Raw genomic sequence first — 24,534 nt, 5'->3', positions numbered from 1 at the left:
ATAGTAGTTTCTTGGTCACACCTAATACAAAAATTCCCCTACGAACATCAGTGGTGTGCCCCAATCACATCATCTCCTTCTCTCCCTTTCTCTACCCCCATTTAGGAGAAGCGTCTGCAGCGCACAGAGTTTTCACCCAGGTGGATGTCTGACCGTCAGCCAATTAAACCAATCCAGCAGGAGGTGAGAAAGTTTGAAAATGGTTGTAAGCAAATACCTCAGGAGAAGAATAACCCAAATCATAGCTATGCAGGGGGAAGGGAAATTTAAAAAGTATTAATGCTGCAAGAGAGCTTGATAGCAGCCGTCAAATTAAAGATGAATATGCAATGGTACCAAAAGAAGCCAATGCAATTATGGGATGCATGCACAAAAGCATCATATCATGAATCAAGGAAGTAACAGCCTTTCTCTCTAACTCAGAGGCAGCTGCACCCGCAGGAATGTGTTCACTTTGAGGAACTTCACTGCTATAGAAATATTGACAAATTGGAGGCTGTTAAGAGAAAATCTAAATCGGACCAGGGATAGAAGGATTGATTTACAAAGGGAAATTACAGAAGTGAAGAATGTATAGCTTAATAAAGATAAACGTGAGGCTACATATACTTGTCAGGGAGTAAAGACTAAAGGTGGAGATGAATCCTTTTATTTAGTACACGAGGTGTAATGAGGAGAAATAAGATGGAACAGGAAGGGAAAATTTAGGTTGATTGTCCTAGGAAAGCTTGGAGTCAGATCTATCAGGTCATGGAATAATCTCCCAGTGGAGGTGGCAAAAAAACATTACTTGCATGTTTTAAATTTAAACTGGACAAAACATTGGAAAACATCCTGTAGGGAACATCCCACACGAGCCAGGGGGCAGGACTGGATGGATGATTTTTGTCTGTTCTACTTCTAATGCCTGTTAGGGTTGCCAACTTTCTAATTGCACAAAACCAAGCACACTTGCCCTGCCCCTTCCCCAAAGTTCCCTTCCCCCCCCCCCCCACGTCACCTTCACTCGCTCATTGTCACCGGGCTGGGGCAGGCGGTTGGGGTGTGGGAGGGGGTGAGGGCTGGGGGTGTGGGCTCTGGGATGGGCCAGGGATGAGGGGTTTGGTGTGCAGGAGGAGGCTCCAGGGTGGGGTCGAGGGGTTCAGAGTGTGGGACAGGGTTCCGGGCTGAAGCAGGGGGTTGGGTGTAGGAGGAGGTACAGGCTCTGGGATGGGGGTGTGGGCTCTGGGGTGGGGCAAGGGGTTGGGTCCACGGTGTGTGTGCTTGGGGTGTGGGCTCCAGGAGGGAGTTTGGGTCCAGGAGGGGGCTCAGGGATGGGGGTTGGAGCATGAGAGGGTGTGTGGACTCTGGCCAGGCGGCGCTTACCTCAGGTGGCTCCCGGAAGTGGCTACATGTCCCTTGGCCCCTAGGTGGAGGTACAGCCAGGCGGCTCTGCATGTTGACTTCACCTGCAGGTGCTGCCCCCACCGCTCTCATTGGCCATGGTTCCTGGCCAGTGGAGATGCGGAGCCAGCGCTTGGGGTGGGGGGCTGCACACTGAGCCCCCCTAGCAGCGCCTCTGCCTAGGGGCCGCAGGGACCTGCCAGCCCTGCTGTGACACCAACTGAACTAGTAACGTCCAATCAGTGGTTCTGACTGGAGCTGCCGCGGTCCCTTTTCCATTGGGTTCTCTGGTTGAAAACCGGACACCTGGCAACCCTATTTCCTGTGCTACAAAGAAGTTTACTATCCATGAAGTAAGATGACACATTTATACGCAGGCAGCAAAAATCCAGATGTGGGGGCAGGGAAACACATGGAGTCTGAATGGCTGCTAATCAATAACAAAGGTGCTCCAGGTCCACGAGTGCAGCAGGCTGTTAATTGCTGCCTATGTACCAGTACATTGGTTCCAGTGAGCTCAAGGCTATCCCTCCACTGCTTCTTACTGTGCTTTGGAGTTGGGAGTGCCAGCAGTTACTGTGATAGGGAGTCTCAGGACATTCATATTTGCAGGGAGGGGGAGTCTGTTAGCTGCCCAGCATGACATTGCAGTCATATGTGCCACATGGGAGCCAGGAAAAGTGCCAGAATATCTGGTGAGCAGTTTGCTAAAGGTTGGTTAGGGGCTGCATTGGTAAGATTGAGGCACAAAATGTCATTCCTGCTTAGTGTGGTGTTGTGTACATGACCCCTTCCTTCTAGCCCCAAGCTCTGGATGCTTCTTAAATCTGATCTGTAACTGCTCTGTAGGCTTCTGACCCCTCTGGGGATTTCTGAACAGGTGGTTCAGATTAACTCCTCATTAAAAACCTTCTGAGCAGCACCCTCATTAAGGAGAAACTGCGGAAATCCTAGCAGAGAATGTTCAGGGGACGAGGGGAAGGGGCACGAGCTGTGGGAGGCCAAGGGGACCAGTCCTCCATATCCTTATGTTGATTGAGTATCCTGAGATGGTCCATTTCAGAAGCCAGTGTGAAAGGCAGAATCTAGGGATGGTGATGCTATGTCTCGCAGTGCCCTCTGTAGGAAGGAAGGTGGTGGTTACATTGAAATTGCAGAAAATAAATCCTTGCCAACTACTGGGTTCAGAAAGTTTTACTTCTGTTCCTTGGTGGCATTTCTTATTCCAAACAGGTGTGCAAGGAGACACCTTCCAACACACGACTTGGCTGCCTGCTTGGGTGTCTGTGGCCTGATTTCCAAGATGAGCACCCATAGCTCTGGCTGACTTCATTGGAAGTTGCACACACTCAGCCCCTCTGAAAATCAGGTCACTATCCATCTAGAACAAATTAAAATACCCATCCTATATCTGGTGTAATAAGATTTCTTGAGCAGGCCTGGTCAGACTGCCAGAGCCACTGGGAACAAATGTTGTTTTGGGGTGGCTGTATGTTGGAATCGCAGTGCTTGTTGTGTTGGGTTGGTGATTTTCCTGTTTTCCTCTTAACACACCAGATCTGCCGTGGGGGGCACCTTTTGGTTTGTTTAAAACTCTTGTATGCTTTATAAACACTGTCTTCTGTCCAAAGGGTGGTGTAAGCCCTGTGGCTGCTGTCTCCACATTGTGGGGAGATACTGAATGTCATAAGAAAGATAAGTGCACTTGGGCTAGCTTTGAAAACTGTCTTTTGGGAATTGCAGGCTAGATGTTTGCCAACACCTCCCTAGAACACATTTACATGCATGACCATAACCATTGTGCATATAAATGTAGAGACTGAGAGAAGAGAGGATCGTATTAATAGCTTAGCATCTGCAGAAGTGATGTCTGGTGAGACACACAGATTGGCTTGGATCCACTGTCATGTGAATAAAAAAACTGGCTGATGCACCATAAATAAAATCTGCTATGGACTTGCCACTGGCGGCTGGTCACCCTTTGTCTTATTGTCCTTGTACATGTTAGCACGCTAATGACATTAGCGCATGCTGATCAGGGAGGCGGTTTGAACCTCATAGAGGGTAGGGACATGTAAGGCAGGGGTAGGCAACCTATGGCACGCGTGCCGAAAGCGGCACATGAGCTGATTGTCAGGGTATGTCTACACTACGGGATTATTCCGATTTTACATAAACCGGTTTTGTAAAACAGATTGTATAAAGTCGAGTGCACGCGACCACACTAAGCACATTAATTCAGCAGTGTGCATCCATGTACCGAGGCTAGCATCAATTTCTGGAGCATTGCACTGTGGGTAGCTATCCCGTAGCCCATCGTTCCCGCAGTCTTCCCCGCCCATTGGAATTCTGGGTTGAGATCCCAATGCATGATGGTGCAAAAACAGTGTCGCGGGTGATTCTGGGTAAATGTCGTCACTCATTCCTTCCTCCGTGAAAGCAACGGCAGACAATCATTTCGCGCCCTTTTTCCCTGGATTGCCCTGGCAGACGCCATAGCATGGCAACCATGGAACCCGTTTTGCCTTTTGTCACTATCACCGTATGTGTACTGGATGCCACTGACAGAGGCGGTACTGCAGTGCTACACAGCAGCATTCATTTGCCTTTGCAAGGTAGCAGAGACGGTTACCAGTCGTTCTGCACCGTCTGCTGTGCCATTGTAAATTGGCGACGAGATGATGGTTATCAGTCGTTCTGTACTGTCTGCTGCTGTCATGGGTGCTCCTGGCTGGCCTTAGCTGAGGTCGGCCGGGGGCGCAAAGACAAAAATGGGAATGACTCCCCGAGTCAATCCCTCCTTTATGGTTTATCTAAAAATAGAGTCAGTCCTGCCTAGAATATGGGGCAAGTGTACTAGAGACCCAGTGTATCAGAGAACCAGAGAGCACAGCCTCTCCATGTCATATCCCTCAGAAATGATGAGCTGCATGCCATTCATGGGGGGGTGCCCCTGCAACAACCCCACCTGTTGATTCCCTTCTCCCCCAACCTTTCTGGGCTACCATGGCAGTCTCCCCCATTTGTGTGATGAAGTAATAAAAACTGCAAGAATAAGAAACACTGACTTTTTAGTGAGATAAAATGAGGGGGAGGCAGCCTGCAGCTGCTATGATAGTCCAGGCAGGACATTAAATGGTGGGGGGGGGGGGGGCAGGGCCGGCGCTACCATTTAGGTAGCCTAGGCAATTGCCTAGGGTGCCAGAATAAATGGTGGCTCCGTTTTGCCAGAGGGGGCGGCAGGTGGCTCCGGTGGAGCTGCCGCAGTTGTGCCTGCGGATGGTCGGCTGCTCGCGCGGCTCCAGTGGACCTCCCGCAGGCATCACTGCGGCAGCTCCACCAGAGTCACGGAGCACCGGACCCTCCGCAGGCACCACTGCGGCAGCTCCACTGGAGCCGCGGGATCAGCGCCTGTGGCAGCGAAATTGCCGTCCGCCTAGGGCGCTCAAACCCCTAGCGCCGGTCCTGGGGGGGCGGGGGGAGAGGAACCCAGCATCCCGCTGCTATGATAGTCCAGGCAGTACAGAATCTTTTCTTTAGACATGAAAGGGCGGGGGCTGATGGAGCTCAGCCCCCAGTTGCTATGATGAGGACGGTTACCAGCCGTTCTGTACCATCTACCGGGAATGACCGGGAGTCATTCCTATTTTTACCTAGGCGCCCCCGGCTGACCTCACCTAAGGCCAGCCAGGAGCACTCACGGGCTGATGATGACGATGGATAGCAGTCATATTGTACCGTCTGCCACCGGGGAGGGGAGGGGAGAGGATGCTGCTATTCATTGCCGCAGCACCACATCTACCAGCAGCATGCAGTAGACATAGGATGACATATAAAAAAGTCAAGAAACAATTTTTTTCTCTTTTCTTTCACAGGGAGTGGGGGGGTAAATTGATGACATATACTCTGAAACACCTCGGACAATGTGTTTGACTCTACAGGCATTGGGAGCTCAGCCAAGAATGCAAATGCTTTTCGGAGACTGCAGGGACTGTGGGATAGCTGGAGTCCTCAGTACCCCCTCACTCCCTCCATGCACGTCCATTTGATTTTGGCTTTCCGTTACACTTGTCACACAGCACTGTGCTGTGGCCTCTGTCTATCATAGCCTGGAGATTTTTTCAAATGCTTTCTCATTTCATCTTCTGTAACAGAGCTGTGATAGAACAGATTTGTCTCCCCATACAGCGATCAGATCCAGTTATCTCCCGTATGGCCCATGCTGGAGCTCTTTTTGGATTTGGGACTGCATCGCCACCCGTGCTGATCAGAGCTCCACGCTGGGCAAACAGGAAATGAAATTCAAAAGTTCACGGGGCTTTTCCTGTTTACTTGGCCAGTGCATCCTAGTTTGGATTGCTGTCCAGTGCAGTCACAGTGGTGCACTGTGGGATAAATATATGTTTATAAATATATCAGAGGGATTAATATTAGGGAGGGAGAGGAATTATTTAAGATTAGTACCAATGTAGACACAAGAACAAATGGGTATAAACTGAACACTAGGAAGTTTAGACTTGAAATTAGACGAAGGTTTCTAACCATTAGAGGAGTGAAGTTCTGGTACAGCCTTCCAGGGGGAGTAGTGGGGGCAAAAGACATATCTGGCTTTAAGACTAATCTTAATAAATTTATGGAAGGGATGGTATGATGGGATAGCTTAATTTTGGCAATTGATCTTTGATTATCAGCAGGTAAGTATGCCCAGTGGTCTGTGATGGGATGTTAGATGGGATGGGATCTGAGTTACTGCAGAGAATTCTTTCCTGAGTGTTGGCTGCTGAGTCTTTCCCACATGCTCAGGGTTTAATTGATCGCCATATTTGGGGTTGGGAAGGAATTTTCCTCCGGGGCAGATTGGCAGAGGCCCTGGAGGTTTTTCGCCTTCCTCTGCAGCGTGGGGCATGGGTCACTTGCTGGTGGATTCTCTGCAGTTTGAGGTCTTCAAACCACAATTTGAAGACTTCAATAACTCAGACAGGGGTTAGGGGTTTGTTATAGAAGTGGATGGGTAGGATTCTGTGGCCTGCTTTGTGCAGGAGGTCAGACTAGATGATCATATTGATCCCTTCTGACCCTAAAGTCTATGAGACTGCCCGGAGGCCAATACCGTCGATTTGCAGCCACACTAACCTTAATCCGATATGGTAATATCGATTTCAGCGCTACTCCTCTCGTCGGGGAGGAGTACAGAAACTGGTTTAAAGAGCCCTTTATATCGATATAAAGGGCCTCGTTGTGTGGACGGGTGCAGCGTTAAATCGGTTTAACACTGCTAAAATCAGTTTAAATGCATAGTGTAGACCAGGCTTCAGTGGCACTCACACTGCCCGGGTGCTGGCCACCGGTTTGGGGGGCTGTGCATTTTAATTTAATTGAAGCTTCTTAAACATTTTAAAAACCTTATTTACATTACATACAACAATAGTTTAGTTATATATTACAGACATAGAAAGAGACTTTCTAAAAATGTTAAAATGTATTACTGACACACGAAACCTTAAATTAGAGTGAATAAATGAAGACTCGCCACAGCACTTCTAAAGGTTGACGACCCCTGATGTAAGGAGACTAAGAATCTAAAGGTATGGGGCCTAGTTGTGCACACGCTTATGCATGTGAGGAACTTGACTCACATTAGTAGCTCTACTGATATTAGTGGGATTACTGTCACCTCTACATTTATGTATGCTCCTGTTTATAGGATTGGGCCTCTGGTCAGGTCACAAAGCTAATGAGACCTCCAGGTGATTGAGAAAATTAAATTAGAGAGATGTTCATGTTTTGATATGCCAGTGCAGCTCTGAACTTCATACAAAGAGGCATCATCCCGTGGAACAAGGAGCTGATACTCCCTCTCTTTGCTGCTCTGTTGTGACTGCACTTGGAGTATTGGGTTCAGTTCTGGGCATCCTGAGACTAGGAGGATGTAGACCCACTGGAGGGGATTCTGAGAAAAACAGCTATAGTGACTGAGGGCTGGAAGGGTTGACTTACAAAGAAACAGATTTAATTTTAGATTGAATATCAAGAGATATTGGCTAATAGTGGGATGCGTAAACCCATGGAATAGTTTCCCTTGGAAAGTGACAGGAGTCCTGTTGCTTGTGATATTACAACCGGGCAAAGATCTTATGCTGTAGGAAGAGTCCTATAGTGGCTGGGGAAACGGACTACATATTGTAATGGGTCTTTACCATCTCTAATTGCTGAGATTCTGTGCTAATTCCCCTGGGATGCAGGCAGTGAGTCTGGTAGGATTAACTGGGTACTGTAGCCCTTTGGGGATTCTGAATCTTAATAACTGAGACCACTCCATGGGGTAAGGTAAGGCCCAAAGGGTTCACTGCATTCTGGTCAGAACAGAACAGGTGTTTCTGTTTTTTCTTCAGTGTGCACTTTAACATGGGATCCACTTGTAATGGTGTAAAGCACTCCAGGGCCCTGACTGAACAAATCTCTGTAGCTATGGTATGAGTCTGCTGGTGTGCAACATGAGGTGAAGAACAATTCCCCCTCAAGTACTGTTGCTGCTAGAGGCAGCGGGTAGGGGATAGTGTGGGGTGATTCTCCAAGGAGCAGTGCTGCAGGACATTGCTAAATAGCATTTCAGGAAAGAAAGAAAAAATGGAGGCACTTACAATATGTCTGGGTTCACTGTACAACCTTTCAAGCCATTTATCAAAGCACCTGCAGGTCCTATTTCGAGGCAGGTGAAACAGTAAAGCAATAGTGATCAAGGTGCAGGGCTTTTTCTGGGGATTAATGGTGGGCAAGGAAAAGTTGATGGCCTGAGAGGTAGCTGAGGGACCTCATCTGATCATTAATCTTCAGGAAATGCCTTGTGCTAAGTGATTGTTGCTGTTTATACCCTGAGAATGGAGGTGGAGAGCCTATGGGCATATGGGTTATTTCCAAGTGTGATAGTTTCCCTTGGTGTGTTCAGGGCATCTGTGCTTTGTAGAACTGTCAGTGGGATGGGAATGTTGATGGATTATCCAGGCATTCAGCTTATAATGAAATCAAGCAAATAAAGTTTTTCCCGTGGTGCCTTTTCCCCGGTGCCATATGTGTGCATGGCACTTCACAGATTAATAAGAGGATGTGGTACCTGCTCCGTGGAATTTACCATCTAGCTGGATCATACACACTAAGTACAACATGCCAGGGATCGAGGGAGAAGGAACTGGGATGGGATAAGAACTGTACACAATGGGAGGAGAATACAGCTCATAGAGTGTAGCCTCTTTGACAGAGAGATTGTATGTGTTTTTGTTTCCGTCACTTATTGTAGTTACATTTTTAAGTCTCCTTCAAAGGACATCTGCAGCTGATCAGATCCGTATAAGCCAGTGCCACCTTATGCTTACACCTGTTACAGTTTCATATGTGGCCCTTTATCCCAGGTGACTCCAAGTGTGCTCAGCAGGATGGAGAAGCAAAGGCGCAGGGAGGAAGAGGAGGAGCGCCAAATCCTTCTGGCAGTGCAGAAGAAGGAGCAGGAACAGCTGCTAAAGGAGGAGAGGAAGAGGGAGATGGAGGAGAAAGTCAAAGCAGTGGAAGGTACCTGTAATTGCTGTGGGAAGTGGAGGTGGGGACATTGAAAGAGCCCCTGATGGGGTTGTTAAACTGAATTGAGATATGTCCTTTGTGCTCCTTCCATGCCATAGACTCCTTCATATACGTCCAAGATAGAATCAGTGATTGTGTTACCTCAGAAGTGGGTTTGTTATTCTCTAACCTTTTCTTGTTTGGCCACCTGTATTCCCTTTTCCTTCTCCCTCCTTGTCCTCTTGTATCCCCTTCAGCTCTGTCTTCCTCCTACCATCCTTGCTTCATCACTTTCCGTAATTCTGTCCTTTCCTCTTCCCTACTGTTTATGCTCCTCTTGCAGTTCCCTGCCCCTCTTCTGCCTCCCCGCCCCTTTTCCACCTCCCAACAGTCAACCTGTCCAGTTGGGTTTTCATTGCCTCTGAGCAGCACTCATTCCATTCTGCCAGAAGCACGTGGACAGACAGAAACATTGCAAGGTGGAACCGCCTTGCAAGGGGGAAGGGTGAGTGCCGCAAGAACAGAGTTTCCACACTGATGTGGGCCATTAAATGGAGATCTCATAATTGAGGGTCCAGACTGGACCAAGGGTTAAAAACTAGGTTGTGCAGGGGACAACTTTAGAAGCTTTTCCAAGTACTAGTTCGTGCTGTCTGCACACTGTTGCCTAACAGATAACTATTTGGGGTTTAAGCAGTCAGAGGATGTGAACACCTGTCATCAGACAGGTGTGCATTGGCACTAGAATGTCACAGGAAAAAGATGGGGTCTGAATGCCCTTCTGCGTTTCAACTGAGTTACCAGGATTCATTTATTTATTGTGGTTTGAGTCTATTTGCACTTCATCTAACTCCTCAATCTCCCAGCTGAACAGAAATGACTCTTCCTTCTTCCTGCCCCTCTTCCCACTGCAGTAATTCTGAGCTAAAAGACCAGCAGGAAGTGTGAGCTTGAGAAGTCAGAGGTGGTACAGGGGTGGGGAGGACAGTTTTTTTCTGTGCTTAATGCAGCATTGTCAGGTTTCATTTCACTCTTGCTGTGGGCTGCTGCAACTGGGTGCAGGGTGAGTCAGTCATTTCATCTGGGGACAGAAGTGCCAGATCTGTGGTTATCACAACAAATGACTGGGTTGCTGCAGTGCCAGGAAGACCGAGCGTGTCCCCAGAAAACCGCTCTGTATGTAAATGTCTGGTGTAGTAAAAGTGCTTGTGAATTGTTTAAGATGATACAGAATTAGTGTAACAAAAAGAAAAACTAAGTACACAAAACCAGTAAACTTTCCAATACAGAATAGTCTGCTAACCAGATGTTTGGTAGTAGGTCAGATATCCTGTAATAGAGTAGCTTTTTCTACCAGCTACCCCTTTAGCCAATTACACAGATGACCTTTATACTTCGTTAGTTGTCAGTCCTAGCTAATCTAATCAAAATCTAGTGCATTAATCATAAATCCATTCAATTCCAGATCTATCACAGACTTCCTTTGTCACTTTGCCAAGTGACATAATTTCCTGTGCTTCAGTTCCCTGTCTGTAAAATGGGAATAATACTTCTCTACATAAGATGTTGTGAGGATAAATCTGCAAATACATGGGAGATGCTCAGATACTGCTTTGATATCAGCCATATATGTACATAGAGAGATAAATAGAATCACTGCATTATCTGATGGTGTTAGGTCTTGTCTACACAAAAATTTGCTCTGGGTTAGCTTAAATCTGTTTTTAAAAACAATTTAACTAAACTAGTGTAAATTTCTGTGTGGATTGTCTCATTTTGGGTTAAGAGTGGCTTTTTTCAGTGTAGTTTAAAGCTGCTCCCAATTAACTTAAGGCAAATCAAAATAAGTTTGTCTTAAACCAAAATAAGTGTCCATGAAGTCTTATTGCACTAGTTTAATTAAACTGGTTTAAAATCAAACCTGTAGTTAAATCAGTGCATATTTTTTATGTACACTGGGCCTTAGAAACATCAGTTATCCAGGTAATATTTTGGGTTTTCCACAGTTCACTTTATTACTAGACACACTCTCAATGACAGTAAATCAAGTTTTTCTCTGGGAAAAGATTTTTCATGACAGATCAGCAATGACCCTAAGGTGAAGTAGTTTATTTTGTAAGACTGGATGTTCACATACACAGGTTTTTAGGGTTACAAAGACTTTGAACTTTATGGTTCATCTTAACTGAATTTTTTAAGGAATACTGCAATGACAGAAAACTGGAGAATGAAGCATTTGCACCACCTAATGAGACTTCATCTGCTTTTTAGTTTCAGGCTGTGGGCATACTTAGATCGTCTGTACCTTGTCAATCTGATACTTTGCTAGCCCAGGGGTAGGCAACCTATGGCACGTGTGCTGAAGGCAGCACGTGAGCTGATTTTTCAGTGGCACTCACACTGCTCGGGTCCTGGCCACTGATCCTGGGAGCTCTGCATTTTAATTTAATTTTAAATGAAGCTTCTTTAACATTTTAAAAACCTTATTTACTTTACATACAACACTAGTTTGGTTATATATTATAGACTTATAGAAAGAGACCTTCTAAAAATGTTAAAATGTATTACTGGCACGCGAAACCTTAAATTAGAGTGAATAAATGAAGACTTGGCACACCACTTCTGAACGGTTGCCGACCCCTGTGCTAGCCTCTTCTTTATGGTATAATCCAGATGGTGAACCTCTGCTGGGCCCATCTGCATTTCCCTGGATTTATGGTTTCAACCAGCTTTCTGGATTTCCACCAGAATAGCTGTTAGAGGTTTCAAGTGCTCCTCTCACATGGCACTATGTATCACCTAGATATGCAGTTGGAAAATTATGAAGTACCTTTGGGACACTGGCAACCTTTCAGAGTTTGATGGGTAGTGCCCTGTTTAGGCCAAAAGCGTGCCAGTGATGTAAAACAGTCCAACTGTGATCTTAAAAATGAGGTGCTTTATATTGCAGTGATAGGGTTAATGGCAGGTGCCTTTAACTGAGCTCCAGCCTGGAAATATGGTAGCTTTCCCCCAGATTCTCTATCATCTCATCAGTGCAAAGCATCATCAGATTTAGACAGCTTCCCAGAGCCTACACAAAGTGAACACTCCTATTTTTCTTGGGCGCTATTACTACAAGGCTTGTCCATTTAGTATTAAATGGTTCAGCTACTCCTACGTCATTCATTTTCCTTAACTCATTGTACAGGTATCCATTGCACCTCTGGTCTCAGTGACCCTAATCCTTTAAAAAGTGATGTGCGATATTAAGGTAGTTCTTGCTGGATCAATTTAATGATCCATACGTATACAGGAACATATGTTGGGATTGCTCTATTCTAGGTTCAAAGATAAGCCAGGTGGATTCCTCCTTCGCATCTTTCTGACCAGGCAAACTTGGATCCAAGGCCTTTCCTTCCCCTTTGATCTTCTGGATCAGCTCACAAGATGTAAATTCCCCTTTTGATTCCTTCTGCATATGCCACCTTTCCTGGTTTCCCACATACTGTAGCTCTTCTGGAAAAAAGTTGTTTCTCTGTAGCTGAAGACCCAGTCACCACACATGATATTGGACAGTCTGCTACAAGTTGTGGTATTCTAAGTCAGGATAAACCAATTCTGTGTTAGAGGGGATGTTTTTTATCAGCCATACTTACTTTCATCAAAAATTTACTGGTCCTTAATTTCTGTGCAGAACACCAGAAACCCATGTAATCTCCATGTACACAGCACAATTCCAAGATGTTGCTTACATCCAGACCTTAATGAGGATCCATTTGTGGTGGACAAAGGTCTGTGCACTACCTGTATCAAGGAGGCCTCTTAACTTTCTCTCATTTAGGAATCACACGCACATCTGGATGCCATCACCGAAATGGCTAATATTAAGATTCCTCCTGGGAAAAGACACAGGTTCATCATCCATGACATTTTTCACTGGAGAGTACCCTGGTTTATGTCACACTTGGTTACAGTAAAAGTATACCTTGGTTTTTATATCCATTCCACCTCTGTAGTATCCAGGTTTATCTTACACCAAGTCCCCTCTCGCCTGCTAGCCAGAGTCCTGTAAGAGTAAACTTGAAAACTCTTCACCATTCTTTGTTCTGACACACACCTAGGTCTGAAACAGCTCCTGAATGATAATATCCAGTATCTCCTCAGTGGATTTCTTTGGATGTAGCAATCATGTTGTAGAATCAATTTTTTCTCAGGGTGCTGCTTCTGATGGACTCTTCAGCAGTATTCAGAGACCTGATCCTTCTCTTAGGGTTAGCAGTTTTTTCTTAGGAGTAGTCACTAGGGTGTCCTCATGTGGTGCAATAGACTTCAGGTGCCTTCTCAGATAACGGGTACCAGGAAAGGAATCCACCAGCTCTGTGGCTGGTCACAAAATATGGCCAGCCACACAAAACAAAGAAAACTCCAACATCTTCCCCCTTGTGGTTCTGCGAAAGTTTAGAAGGCTTTTGCACCATCCTTGATGGACATTCTCCCTCAAAAACATACCTTTGAAGACAGGAATGGTGCTTCTAGTGTCAGTGGGAGTAATGTAGTTCAGAAACATTCTCAGTTTTTCTCTTCATTCCTTTTTACCTCCGTCCTTAGTTGACAAACTGGAATGTAGCAATAGCTTTCCTTCAGGATGTGGCATTTCTTGAGCCCTGCTCATCTTTTACTGCCTTAGTCTCATGTCACTTTGGCCCTTTAAGAACAATTAGAAAAGGGACGTGAAGGCTGCTGTCATGGTATAATTCCACACTCTGAACCTTTGCGTCCAAAAGATGGGGTACGAGCTTGAATTCCTCTAAGCTCAATTACCAGCTTAGTACTTGTAGCGCTGCCACCAACCAGGAATTCCAGTGCCTGGTACACTTTGGTTCCCCCAAAACCTTGCCCGGGGGACCCCCAAGACCCAGTCCCTCTGGATCTTAACACAAGGAAAGTAAACCCTTTCCCTCACCATTGCCTCTCCCAGGCTCCCCTCCCTGGGTTACCCTGGAAGATCACTGTGATTCAAACTCCTTGAATCTTAAACAGAGAGGAAAATGCACCTTCCCCGCCCTTCTCTCTCCCCCTCCCAGACTCTCCCTGAGAGAGACAGTAATCCTAACACAGAGAGAAATTAACCTCTCTCCCCCTTCCCTGCTTTCTCCCCACCAATTCCCTGGTGAATCCAGACCCCGTCCCCTGGGATCTCGCACCAGAATAAAAAAAAAATCAGGTTCTTAAACAAGAAAAGCTTTTAATTAAAGAGAGAAAAACAGTAAAAATTATCTTTGTAAATTTAAGATGGAATATTTTACAGGGTCTTTTAGCTATAGACACTGGGAATACCCTCCCAGCCTAAGTATACAAGTACAAATTAAAATCCTTTCAGCAAAATACAAATTTGAACTCCTTCCAGCCAAATACACATTTGCAAATAAAGAAAACAAACATAAGCCTAACTCGCCTTATCACCTAGTACTTACTATTTTGAATCTATAAGAACCTGTATCAGGGAGATTGGAGAGAAACCTGGTTGCACATCTGGTCACTCTCAGAACCCAGAGAGAACAACCTCCAAAAACTAACAGCACACACAAAACTTTCTTCCCTCAAGATTTGAAAGTTTCCTGTCCCCTGATTGGTCCTCTGGTCAGGTGACAGCCAGGCTCACTGATTTTGTTAACCCTTTACAGGCAAAAGAGATAAGAAGTACTTCTGTTCTATTAACTCTTACTTATCTGTTTATGACAGCTGCCATCTCATGGGACAGGCCTGAAGTGCAGACGCTGTAGGAGGCAAATACACCAGAATCTCCTCCAGTCTCTCATCTTCTGCTACCCTTTCTTTGGGTCTTCACCTTACATTTCCAAGTCTCTGGTATTCTCCTCTGTGGGAGATCCCACCTTCATACCATATGTGGGTTGCTGCAGCTGCAGTGACCAAGGAAACAGAGTCTTCTCAGAACACAGTTCTGGAGACATAATCTTGGTACAAAACATGTGCTTGTGAATTTAAGTGACTTAGACCTGTTATAAAAAAAACCCAAAAACTAAGCTCACATACAACCAGTAAACTTCCCCATCTGAAACAGAACAGTTGCTAACCAATGCCTGGCTGCAGACCAGAGGTGGGTCTGAAAGTAGCTCCTGCCATCTCTGCCACTGACCTCTTAAACCTCAGCAACATAGCTGGCCCAGACTGGTCAGTTAAGTGGAAATTTGTCTGGAAACAGGCTAGCAGCAGCTTTGCAACAGTGACACTGCAAAATAGGTTGTTGTTAAGGTGGAGAGGAGAAGAGGAAAGGCAGGTATGGTGCTCCTGTATTCTGTTTTCTTGCTGCTGCCGTTGCTGGAGGGATGACAGCGTTTACTGGGTAAAGCCCTTGGTTGTCGGACACGACAGCCTCCTGAAACTGGCTGCTGAATAGCCTCCTTAGTTTTCTTGTGTCATGTTACTGATGAGGGGTAAGAGGGCTAAACGGCTTTTTTTCTCCCATTGCAGAACGAGCCAGGAGGAGGAAACTCCGGGAAGAACGGGCTTGGCTTCTGGCCCAGGGGAAGGAGCTTCCCCCAGAGCTTTCCCACTTGGATCCCAGTTCTCCTGCTAGGGAGGAAAGGAAGACCAAGGATCTGTGAGTACATTGCAGTGTGTGCAACATGCCTGTGCATTCATACACTTTCAGGGTAGGAAGTAGGAGGAATGTGGCCAGTGATACAGTAAATGGGGTGGGTGGTAATAAGGATGGTGAGGAGGGGATTGAGGTGGGAGGAATGTCTGAGGGGCGTAGAGTGCGGTACAGGCAAGAGAGTGTCTGTTTGAATGGTGTTCGTAGTGTGGATGCACGTACGGATTCTTCTGCAGAACCTTACTGTTGGGAGCACCAGGTATGGGTTGGAGGAATGATGAAGATAAGCGTGTGTGTATTCATTATTGCACTTACCATTTGCAGCTTTGAACTGGATGATGAGTTCACCGCCATGTACAAAGGTCAGTCTCCTACTCTCGCCTTTCACTTCGCAGGAGTTAAAAATAAGTGAATGTCTGCCTGGTTGTACGTAACAGTTTCTCTTCCTTTTGTTGTGGTCAGTTCTAGATGTGGTAAAGGCTCACAAGGACTCTTGGCCCTTCTTGGAACCAGTAGATGAATCATATGCTCCAAACTACTACCAGATCATTAAGGTACGCAACATGGTCCAATCCGCTCCATCGGTCTTGCATGTGACTTTTTGGATTGGTAGAAAGCTAGGTCTTTAGTCAGTTCTTTTTAGTTATTTGGCCATGTGTTATGCAGGAGGTCAGACTAGATCATCGTAACAGTCCCTTCTGGCCTCTTTAGGAAGCTAGTAACACCACCTTGTGGGCCTCTCTCATGCTTTGTTGTAATTGAAGGGAGATGTTGATGTGTTTCAGGCTCCCATGGACATTTCTAGCATGGAGAAGAAGCTGAATGGAGGTCAGTACTGCACCAAGGAGGAGTTTGTGGGTGACATGAAGACCATGTTCAGGAACTGCCTAAAATACAATGGTGAAGGCAGCGGTAAGAGCAATGAGAAAACTTGTTCCATTTGTTGGTAGCTCTTGGTGGTCTAAAAGCCCTACCCTCTACCTAGTCATCCATAGCTGACTCGTACTGGACACCAGAACTCTTTCTGGATACCATCTGGAGGGTGGAGGTGACAGCAGGAGTTCATGGATAGTAAAGCCCCGATTCAGCAAGGTTTGTAAATGTGTCTGTAATGATAAGCACATGACCAGTCACGTTGACTTCAGTTGTGGCTACTCACACATGTAAAGTTATGCATGTACTTAAATCCCTTGATAAATTGGGGCCTATTAACTGTACCAAAGGATCTAGTCTAGTTGGGCAGAGTGCAATAGGTGTGAAAAAAAAAGACCCTTCAGGAGTTTGCTTTCTTGTATGTGTGTGTTCTCTGTGTTACGGGGATGGTATCTGAATTACAGGGATTGTGTGGAGGGCAGGAGTATGCTTAGCCCTCAGTGTCTTTAAAGTAAAACTCAGGGAGGAACACAGTGTGTGTGCAGCCTTTGGAGGGGAATGGTGTTCTTAGGTTCTCCTTTGAGTCTTAGACCAGCAACACAAGTCAGCTGGTGGGAGGCCCTGGGACCATCAGGACTCCGCATTGCTATGGCAATTAAAATCTGGTGCCTCACTGAGGTGAAACGTGCAGGTTATCAATATGGGAATATTGCAGGCTCTGTCTCGCCAGCACCTGCCAGTGTCAGCCAGTGTAACAGTGGAGAGTAAGGAGTTTAGATCCCTCAAGCATTGTCCCCAAGTGAAAGTGAATTGCAGCATCACAGAGGGACGAGATCTCTCTGTTCATCCTCGAGTGCTTGCTCATGTTGATTCCATTCTAGGTGTGCGCACGTGCACGGTTGTTAGAGATTTTTGCCTTAGTGGTATCATAGGGTTGGCTGTGGTGCCCCCTTGAATGCCGTACTCATGCTTAGGTATATCAGGTGCCGCCGGCCCTACACCCTCTCAGTTCCTTCTTGCCTCCCATGGTGGTTATTTGGAGCATGTCTCCTTGCATAGCAAGGGCTAGTGGTTTCCTCTCTGACTTTGAGCCTTAGGGCCTTGTAAGTAGTTGTTTATAGTAGTTAGTGTTAAGTATTTGTTAAATGTAGTTAGAAGTTAGAGTTCCAGAGGGGACTTTGCCCCAGGTGGGGCACGCCCTGGTCTCTGGGGTTTAATCCCTGCGTGGACTATAACAAGCCTATGCCTTTAAGTGACCCCCACAGCAGCTGCCTTAAGTGCTTGGGGGAATCACATGTGAAGGACAAATGTCGTGTTTGTAAAAGTTTTCCACCCAGGACTCAGAAAGAGCAGAATATTCGTTTGAGGGCTCTCCTCATGTAGGCTGCTCTCCGTCCAGCTTCTCAGCCATCCCGCCTTGACTTAACTCCAACTATCTTGGCCTCAGTGCACAGTGCACCCCTGGCACCGGGTTCTGTCAGGCACCGCTCTCCGTTGCTGGTACCCAGAAAGAAAACTAAGAAACATGGCCCCCCGGCACTGGGCAAGAGAGGCCATGAGGCATCAGGAAAAATACCTAGTTCGGGCTGCCCGGCCACTCCGGTAGCCATGTGGACCCAAATTTGTGGCAACATTGATGCCCTCCCCCGGCGCCAAGAGAACAGAGGCCTCCGCCCGTGCCACCAGCACCACACATGCCGCAGGAGGTGGCAAAGGCTCCCTATGTGGGCAAGCCAGCCACTAAGACCCCCAGGGGCCAGTGGAGCACCACCAATTCCCCCGAGCTAAGGCAGCGATCTCCGTCTGCACATTGGAGATCTCTGGCATCACAGCCCAGATCCTCTGGGGCTTGCCCTCGATCACTGGCACTGCATTCGCGTTCCCTGCCATCTCAACGCGGATCACCTAGGGCGAGGCGGCTGTCTCTGTACAACCGGCACCATTCGCCTTCCCACTGGTCATCCTCTCGGCGCAGATCTTAGTCGCCTGCCCTGTGGGAATGCTCCCCATCACGATACTGGTTCCCTTGGTACCAGCACCGCTCCTCCTCCAAGTACCGGCCTCCGACCACAACAGTCAGCAGGCAGGCACAGGTGTTGGCAACCTCGCCGTGGTCACCAGAAGAGGATTTCTCTAGCACGGAAGGGCAGTTTAGCCCCTTGCTGAGAGTCCACTGGCACAATTGGGCACCTGAGGCCGCATCAACGTCTATGGCGCTGCCTTGGCAGCATGGCCAGGGGCCAGCACAGTGGCCTTATTGGAGTGCGTGGGGCATGCCAGTGATGATGATGCCCTCTTCGCACTGCTGATCTGCCGTCACCTCAGATCAAAAGTTGATGGCACCGGGCTCGGTGCATGAAGCACACTCGGAGGTCGGGGTAGAGGAGACAGTGCCCACCCCAAAACCCCCTCCCCCCTCAGGGGATGATGCCCTGGAGCCTCCTTCAACAGTACAGTTGTCTTCCTCATCCCTGGACAAGGTGATCATGGGACCCTCAGGCCAGTCTGCTGGACACTTTTAAAGAACACCAGACCCTGCTTCGACAGGTGACCAAGAGGTGGAGGAGATGGCCAAGCAGGGGCACACCAGTTCAACTCCCAGAAATAAAGAGTCCAAAAGACTGGACCTTTTGGGGAGAAAAATGTATTCGACAGCCAGCCTGCAATTCCGGGTGATGAACCACCAGGACCTCTTGGGCAGGTACAATTTTAACTTATGGGATTCCCTCTATATGTTCAAGGAGTCACTCCCACAGGGTTTGGCCCAGGAATTTGGCACCCTGGTAGAAGAGGGCACTGCTGTGGCTTGGTGCTCTCTGCAAATGACATGGGACATGGTGGACTTGGCAGCTAAGGTGGTTGCATCAGCAATGGTCATGAGGCACAGCTCCTAGCTTCAGACCGCCTCTCCCAAGAGATACAGACCTCGATCCAGGACCTCCCATTCGATGGCAATGGACTTTGTGCAGAGCAAAGGCCATGAGGCTGCATGGGTTAAAGGACACTCAGACCACCCTTCACTCACTGGATATGCATATGCTGCAATCTGCAAGGAAGCAGTTCTGACCACCCCTTCTGCCAAAACCTTGTCAGCCTTGTCAGGGGTCTGCAAGGCAAAGGGATAGAGACACGAGTATTAGTCGTCCCCACCCTTCCAACTCCCACTCATCCATGCAGCTCGGCCCAGCTAAGCATCCAGGGAGCCAGAAGTGCTCATTTTGAAGGTGAAGTTGAGAGCGACGTCCCAGTCAACTCCCTGGATCCACTTTGTTCTTTCCTCAGCCGTTTTCATCCCTACTGTTCGGTATGGTCGCAGGTCACCTCAGATCACAGTATAGGAGCTATGCCCTGCAATTTTCAGCCGCCCCTCCCTCCCAGCCCCCTTCTTCTCCGTCCCTCTTCAGGGACCCTTCTCACGAGCAACTCCTCATTCAAAAGGTCGAGAACCTCCTGCACCTGGGGGCGGTGGAGGAGGTCCTTCGAGACATGAAAGGAAAGGGGTTCTATTTCCTAATCCCGAAAGCAAAAGGGCACCACAGACCCATTGTGGACCTGTGTCGCCTCAACAAGTCTCTCAGAAAGTTGAAGTTTCGCATGGTCTCCCTTGTCTCGATCATCCCCCTCCCTGGATCTGGGAGACTGGTACGCCGCTATCGACTTGAAGGATGCTTATTTCCATATTTCAAGGTGTGACAAAATGGCCAATGTTGGTATGGTGGGTCCTGCACTTTTCTTGGGGGATGGGAGGGTGTTAGGACGCCGCACCTTGCCCTTGCTCTTGGGGTGCCAAGGGCCCCACTAGCGGCCTGGGAAGGTGGTAGAGGAGGAAAGCAGGGAAGGGGTCTGGGTTTGCTCCTCACACTGAGCCCCAATCCTTCTCAGTCCCTGCGGGTTACTTACCCTCTTCCCAACTGGGTAGGGTTACCCTTGGTCCTTGATGCTGTGGCAGGGAGTCTACCTGCCCTGCTGGGGCAGGGTCTCCCTTCCTCCGGTTCTCTGGTCTTTTAATTCTCAGCAACACACCAGCATACTCCAGTCCTCTCTCCATCCTCACTCCACACTGTCTGCCTGAAACAGGGTGTTTTTTATTAGGTTCCTGACAGGGCTTAATTGGCTACAGGTGCGCCAATTAACCTGTAGTAACCTTCCCTAGTCTATAGAGAACCACGCCTTAATTAGCCTATGGCTTTTATATCTCCCCTCTGCCACTCTCCCACTGCTCCCTGGCCCTGCTGGATCACAAAGGTCACAGGCATTTCCTCCATTTCATAGTGGGCAGATGCCATTTTCAATTCATGGCGCTGCCCTTTGGCCTCTCATCAGCCCCAAAGGTGTTCACAAAATGTATGGTGCTAGTGGCTGCTTACTTGAGACATCGAGGGGTCCAGGTCTCCCCGTATCTCAACGACTGGGCTCATCAAGGGCAGGTCCCGGGAACAAGTACAAAGGAGCCTCGATCTGGTGTGTTCCACCTGTCATAACCTGGGTCTGTTGATAAACGAGAAAAAATCCACCTTAACACCAGTACAGTGAATAGAGTTGATTGGGGCAGTTCTCATCTCCATGCGAGCCAGCGCCTTTCTTCCAGAAGTGTGTTTTCAGGCCGTGTCAGACATGATCTCCCATGTGAAGAACCACCTGCTCACCACGGCTCACACCTGCCTGCGGTTGTTGGGCTACATTCACATCTGTGGTAAGTCATCCCCGGCTCCATATGTGACCCCTAATAGCGTGGCTGGCATCAGTCTACATCCTCACCAGGCACGACTAAGACCGGATAGTCAGGGTGCCGGATTATATCCGGTCATCCCTGGATTGGTAGTTGGACCCTAGGTCGGTGTTGGAGGGAGTTCCCTTCAGACCTGGACCAGCTTTGGACCTGGGTTGGGGAGCTCATCTGGGCGATTGGGGCACCGCTGGCTGTGGGATGATCTGGCACACCATATCAACATCAGGGAGCTCAAAGCAGTTCACCTGGCCTGCCAGGCTTTCTTGCCCCACGTGAAGGATGAGGTGGTGCAGATCCTGAAGGACAATACCACCACAATGTAATACATCAACAGGCAAGGTAGTGCTAAGTCTTCGGCCCTTTATCAGAAAGCTCTCAGCCTTTGGGAAGTTTGTGTGCAACATGCCATTCATCTGGTAGCTGTGCACCTGTCCAGAACCAAGAATGTGCTAGCAGATCACCTCAACAGGACCTTCTCATCTCCCCACGAGTGGTCGCTCCATCCAGAGATGGTCAGCATAATCTTCCAGAGGTGGGGAAGTCCCCAGGTGGACTTGTTTGCTTCCCGGCAGAACAGGAAATGTCACTTGTTATGTTCAATCTGGCAGATGGACAGGGGCTCCCTATGAGATGCGTTTCTCATCCCGTGGTCAGGGGCACTGATGTATGCCTTTTATGCCTTCCCACCCGTGCCATTGATTCACACGGTCCTTTTGAAGATCAAGCAGGACAGGGCAAAGATTATCCTAATAGCCCCCGTTTGGCCTCACCATCACAGGTTTGGCACGTTGCTGAAACTTTCAGTAGCTGCTTCGCTGCAGCTGCTCCTCTGGTCAGATCTGCTGTCACAGAGCCATGCAGCCTTCTGCACCTGAACCTGGCGGGGCTGCACTTGGCAGTATGGCTACTGCATGGCTAAGCGTGGATGAGCGGAAATTCTCGGCTCATATTCGGCAGGTCTTGCTGGGTATCAGAAAACCCTCCACCAGAGCGACTTACCTGGCCAGATGGAAAAGGTTCATGTGCTGGGTCTCAGAATGGAGTATCCGGGCTGAGCAGGCCCCACTGCAGGAGATCCTGGATTATCTGCAGCACCTCAGACTCCAAGATTTGTCTCTGTCATCAATCAATGTCCATCTGGCCGCTATCTCGGCTTTCCACTTTCCGTGGGACGTTCAGGCGGTTGTCAGAACAATCCTGCAGGAAAAACAGGATCGGACCCAAGCCAGCGGTCATCATTCCTCCTGCATGCAACAGATTAAGAGTTGAAATATAAACTGGGAGCCCAGAGAGGCATTGTGGCAGCAGTAAGGGGAGGAATAGATGCAGATACCAGGGGTACTTCAGACCCCAGAGATGATACTTATCTAACGAGGGATATTTGGACTGATCCCGAGGGGACAGATTCCGGATGGTCATACCTCTCACCCCTATGCCTTTCCCAAAGGGCCATATGCCCCCTTGAGAAGGGAACGGCAGGAATCATGGATGGTAGCAGAATTTACAGGCCACCTTAAGAGACTGGAGCTGCGACTCGATCCCAAGTGAGTAAATTAAAAAAAATGTTTTTTCTTCAAGGTGAAAAATGGAGTGTGAGCGGGTTAATGCACTAATCCATGGAGTTGCCCAGGAACAATTAATTGCAGCAAAAAAGGGGAATCCTGCCATCCATTTGGCATGCAAACAAAGGCAACAGACACGAGGGGAACAAATTTGAGGTTTGCAAGAGCAAACTAAGGCAGCTGTGTTGCAGGGACGGTACTTGGTGGCTAAGTAATTACAGGCAAAATGCACCACCTAAAATAAATGCAAAACGTATAAGAAGCAGCATAACTGATAAACACAGCACATTATAATTGAATAATTTATAATTGAATAATTGAAATCCAATTGGCTTTGCTTTTAAGCATGGTAATATTGGTGGTATGGGTAAAAAAAAAAAATCCAAAAAATACATACAGCCAATATGTGAAATCAGTTGTTGCTGACCATATCCGGAAAGCATACCCTAGTAACGTAACATGGGTATCCTGTGGTAATGATGACCGCTTTGGTGAAAGCGTCATCACAGAGGAGAATTGTAGGCCTGAGACCTAATCAATCCCCCACAATCCCATATGAAACCAGCCTTGGGTAAAACTCAGCGAGTTTACCACTAAAATTGAAAAAAAGGAATGTTCTGCTGCTGATAAAGCATTCTCACCTCAGGAATGTCCTTAACAAAAGTTATAACCACCAAGGTTGTAAAAACACTAAATGTTTTTTAAAAAATATAAAAAAAGCTCCTCAACAAATGATAAGATAAGTTCTAACCAGCGTTTGATGCTGACCATCTGCATAAATAAAAAAGGTCACAATTAAGTTACAATTTGGGCATAAAAAATAAAAAGTAAAAAACTTAAGCAAAAAACCCCACATAAGTGCCAGTGTATAATTGATTGAATTTTTTATTATTTAAAAATATAAAATAATATAATAAATGTAATACCTTTTTTTAAAGCCTAGTTTACCTATCTAATATAAATAAAAAACAGTGCTCTTTAAAAACCATTTCTGGAGTGCAGTTCAACATCAAAAAACTCTAACCCCTCTGCACAACCGTAATGTGCAGAGGCATTGCCAAAAAAAACCAAAATAAATAAATCCTGACTAGTCATCGCGTAAAATTTGTCTATTTATTAAAAATGGTAAGCAAAAAAATGTTTTTAATATATGTATTCTGTGTGTGTTGCTAATAAATAAATGTTTAAAGCACAACTGTGTAAGGTTCTTTCACTAAAAAAAGGTTCTGCTGACCCATAAAGCCCTAAGCCGCCTCCCCCCCCCCCCCCAAAAAAAAAAAAAAAAGGGCAGGTACTTAAAGTGCCCAGGTCTCTTCCTAAGCCCCATGGATAAAAATAGGTGCCTTACACCATAAACTGCCCCCCCACCCCCAAATGGGGGTACCTAAATTAATTGGGTCACGCCTTAAGCCCTCAGTAGGGTATAAATAGGATGTCCTAAATTAACCAGATCATGCCTTAAGCCCTCAGTAGGGTATAGGAGCGGTGCCCTAAATTTTTTCAGGTAACAGTGCACTTACCCAGCAAGCTCGAGATGATGCTGGCTTTGGCAGAGCAGTGCTGCAAGACCATGAATTCCGAGCCCACCTCAGTTGGCACTGCTTATGAGCCACCTAGAATGGAATCAACATAAGCAGGCACTCAAAGAAAAAAATGGTTATCTACCTTTTGTAACTGTTCTACAAGATGTGTTGCTCATGTCCATTCCATTACCCACCCTACTGCCCCTCTGTCGGGAGTTGCCAGCAAGAAGGAACTGAGAGGGTGTAGGGCAGGCAGCGCCTGATATACTGATGCATAAGCATGGTGCTCAAAGAGGCACCGCAGCCAATCCTACG

The 24,534-nt window shown here is 47.3% G+C and overlaps 1 protein-coding gene across 2 annotated transcripts in view; it reads left to right on the top strand.

Moving 5' to 3' along the window:
* Positions 1–24,534, top strand: part of LOC115640046 (cat eye syndrome critical region protein 2) — a 137,496-nt gene that overhangs the window by 99,590 nt on the left and 13,372 nt on the right. For both annotated transcript variants that reach the window (XM_030542925.1, XM_030542929.1), the window contains exons 8-13: positions 106–183; positions 8,790–8,946; positions 15,409–15,538; positions 15,857–15,894; positions 15,995–16,086; positions 16,318–16,444. In XM_030542925.1, coding sequence (XP_030398785.1) covers positions 106–183; positions 8,790–8,946; positions 15,409–15,538; positions 15,857–15,894; positions 15,995–16,086; positions 16,318–16,444 — 622 coding nt within the window. The remainder of the gene's footprint in view (positions 1–105; positions 184–8,789; positions 8,947–15,408; positions 15,539–15,856; positions 15,895–15,994; positions 16,087–16,317; positions 16,445–24,534) is intronic.

This window comes from Gopherus evgoodei, chromosome 1 (genome assembly GCF_007399415.2).
Source record: "Gopherus evgoodei ecotype Sinaloan lineage chromosome 1, rGopEvg1_v1.p, whole genome shotgun sequence".
In the NCBI taxonomy this organism is placed as follows: domain Eukaryota; kingdom Metazoa; phylum Chordata; order Testudines; family Testudinidae; genus Gopherus; species Gopherus evgoodei.
The sequence above is the reverse complement of the archived record's forward strand: the minus strand, read 5'-3'. Positions and strand labels throughout refer to the sequence as shown.